General features: G+C 29.2%; 1 protein-coding gene across 1 annotated transcript; it reads left to right on the top strand.

Moving 5' to 3' along the window:
• Positions 1-250: 250 nt before the first annotated feature.
• On the top strand, positions 251-2,071 carry LOC133200484 (uncharacterized). The gene is made up of 4 exons (XM_061336276.1): positions 251-458; positions 942-1,088; positions 1,161-1,266; positions 1,951-2,071. The coding sequence occupies exons 1-4, from the start codon at positions 287-289 to the stop codon at positions 2,069-2,071; spliced, it is 546 nt and encodes a 181-aa protein (XP_061192260.1). The 5' UTR covers positions 251-286.
• Positions 2,072-3,245: the final 1,174 nt, after the last annotated feature.

The raw sequence follows: 3,245 nt of genomic DNA, 5'->3' as shown, positions 1-3,245 counted from the left end.
TTTTTATTTGTGCAGGTAACATGTTTAGATTTAATAACTACATTCCATTGTTCACAATTTTAAATATTCAAAAAAGAAAAAAAAAAGAAAAAAAGAAAATTTACACATGGGTTTCTTTTAAAAGAAAAACACTAAGGTAAAAATTGATTGGATAATCTGTAAATTAGAACACCATACATGAATGAAATTATTCTTTATGTCATACTGTAAATTTTAAAATTATTTGCAGGAATTAAAAACCAGCGAAAGTTCCTGCCATATATCAAGAAACACTATAAAGTCTGCTATGTATTGCCCAAGCAGTGAAGAGGAGTGGAAAAAAGCTTCTGAAAGAAAGAAGTGCTCAGCCTTTGATAGTAAATGTAGTAATCCTAAGAAACTTGCATATCATTGTGTGACAAACCCATTTCTCAATGAAACAGTTGAAGTTTGTGCTTATGACAGGATCATTTTCTTAGGTATACAAATTGTGTGTTTCTTAGAGAGTAAAAGGGGGATAAGAAGTCCTTATTCTTCCTGAATGCATTTTGGTGAATAAGAATGCAAAGAATACCTTTTACCTGTAGTCTCTCAAAAATATCAAAAGAAATTTCAGGTAAAGGGATTCTTTCTTATGTGTTCAAATATCACAATCTGTAATTTAAAAAACTCTGTTAAACTTTCTTATGCAATGAAACATTCGTTATCATTATTAGAGACTAGATATCATTAGATAATCAATTGATTACTTACATATCTCACTATAAGTCCAACATTGATTTTTAATTTTTCCATAATTTTTCGAATTTCGAAATTAACATAATTTGATTTCACAACACGTAATATCTGACGTGTGTACGAACATATCAGTTTTGTACCTTTATGTCTATACACTGTCTTATTCAAATACTGTATTGGTATGATTCAGGAATAAAAGAGAAAACATGGTACCTATTTGAGAGGTATTAATAGTGATACATCTTTTTCAGGCTATTGTACAGAATACAGTCTCACTGCTAACAGAATTCAACAGAATTTTCAAGCAAAGTGTGACAACTTCACAATACAACCGTGTCCACCTGCTTATCATTCATCAGAGGCTTTTAAATGTAGGTTTTAAAACTTTCATCGATACTTTGGATTTAACATAAAATATACAGTTCTTTCATTTATTTTTATAGACCTTGGGTGTTACGAACTGATAAGAAAATCAAGGAAAACTTTAGCATCTTCTTTTTCTCCATCTTCTGAATCAACTACATGGACCGATGTCATGCAACACTCTAGGTAATTTGTTTTGTATTTAAGGTATTCAATGTATAACGACCATATTTTATACCTAATAAATGAATGGTCCGATATTTTTATTCATGGTATCATTTTGAAGGTATTATCAAATAAAAATACTCCACCAAAGAAATTTAGAAAATGTTGATCATTGTCCAATTAATTGCACCTTAAATTTTACATTGAAGTCTATGGGCAGCGCATGTGCTATAAAGATATTGTAAAAAGTAATCTGAACTACCTACAAATCTCTTGGTGAAAATATGCATAAACTTTCTCTTTATTAAAATAGAAAATAAAATGAATCATTTACAATAGATATTTAGACAAAATTAAATTTTTCTTCTTTTCACCAAGGGCAGATAACTCTTCAAAAACGTTTAAGGAACAAAATGGCTGGCTTCTTTTATGAGATCAGTCAAATGAATTTGGTTCGTTTCACTTTCATCATTATCTAGCAATTCATATTTAACTAGTATAAAATGATTCAAAATTGTTCAATATCCCTTTATTATACATTGGATACCTTAAAAAGCCTTTGTTTAATTATTTAAGATGACCGTTTTATCTATAAATAAATGATGAAATCGATGTCTGATTGATTAAAATAAACCAATAATTTGTTACATGTTTATTAAATTTTAATTGAGTGTGGGAAATTAATTCATATCATTATCTTTTCAGATCAACCGTAGAACACCAAACGGATAACAGTGGTGCTAGTGAAAGCAGAGAATTATTGGAATTCCTCTCATTTGCTTCGAGTTTCTTCCTAGTGGTCATAACATTCACACTTCTAGCATAGAGGTGAATACTCTACATGTAGGTTAAAAAATCATTGTAAACGTAAATCATTAGTTCATACACATTTGGTCATTATGATTTATATTCAAATTAAGTATTCTGATCAAAATGAGTCCAGTGAGTACATTTCTTTTGATGGCTGCATATTATATTTTTAAGAAGCATTTTTAATGTCTTCCCCCCCCCCCCCCCAAAAAAAAATGATGCATATATCTTTTTTTCAAATATCAAAAATTAAAGAATTTCAATAGTGTTCAATTTCCTTTTTTGCCATCAGCCTCTTAAATTTACACAACTGAACGGGGCATCATTGAAGATCTTTGAATAAAAAATAAACTTGCAAAAATTGCATGAAGTCAAAGGAAAAAAATTAATACTATCGTTTTTGTTGATGAATAATGATAGAGAGAATACATTGTTGTAAATCTTCCTGGACACAAAATCCGCAAGATCGGGTCACCCAGTTGAAATTATGGACACCTTGGATTATTTGAAATTACTCGTCCTTATACATGTTTGTTAGCTCAATTTCTCAAACCATAACTTAGAAAATGAATCTATATTTTGTTTTTGTTGATTGAGTGCTCAAAAATCTTTTTATCAAAATAAAAAAAAGATTAAACAATGACAATTTGATGAGACCTCATTATTGTGTATAAAATTGTGATAGTCTTTTTAAGACAAATAAAATTTAAAATGCATTTTAATAGAAGGGCAATATCATTTACGATTAGTAATATAAGTAACAAACTTTTTACAAATACTTATTGAAAAATGGGAAGTGAATATTTAAAAGACTTAAACATTAATATCTAGTTTAATCTAAAAAAAAATTATCTCTGCTTCTCCATTTGTACAATTGTATTGCAATGAAATGTGAATGTATAATGCTCAAACGTCTAACATATGTTTAACCGATGGACAGCAGGACGAACAGAGATCCTCTTAAAACATTAGAGTTTGAATTAGTTCTAGAGTTTGAATATAAATAACCAAGACTAACCAAATTTTGCATAGCCATAATTTATTCAATGATCCTTAAAATAGTGCATATTTTAATATATATCTTTAATAGTAGTCATATTATGACGATTTATAGGAAGACCGCGCAGCACAGTTAAGGCTGCAGTAAGGAGGCGGGGCCTAATTTATACGGGAAATGCTTACTATGACAT

This window comes from Saccostrea echinata, unplaced genomic scaffold (assembly GCF_033153115.1).
Source record: "Saccostrea echinata isolate AGI-Se365-2 ecotype Australia unplaced genomic scaffold, CSIRO_AGI_Sech_v1 ptg000040l, whole genome shotgun sequence".
Classification (NCBI taxonomy): domain Eukaryota; kingdom Metazoa; phylum Mollusca; class Bivalvia; order Ostreida; family Ostreidae; genus Saccostrea; species Saccostrea echinata.
The sequence above is the reverse complement of the archived record's forward strand: the minus strand, read 5'-3'. Positions and strand labels throughout refer to the sequence as shown.

What these genes read in the sequence shown, in the direction of transcription:
- LOC133200484 (XM_061336276.1), top strand. Translation starts at nt 287, where the DNA reads ATGTATTGCCCAAGCAGTGAAGAGGAGTGGAAAAAAGCTTCTGAAAGA. An exon ending in TGACAGGATCATTTTCTTAG is followed by an intron (nt 459 to 941) that starts GTATACAAATTG and finishes CCTATTTGAGAG; the next exon opens with GTATTAATAGTGATACATCT. An exon ending in TTCATCAGAGGCTTTTAAAT is followed by an intron (nt 1,089 to 1,160) that starts GTAGGTTTTAAA and finishes TTATTTTTATAG; the next exon opens with ACCTTGGGTGTTACGAACTG.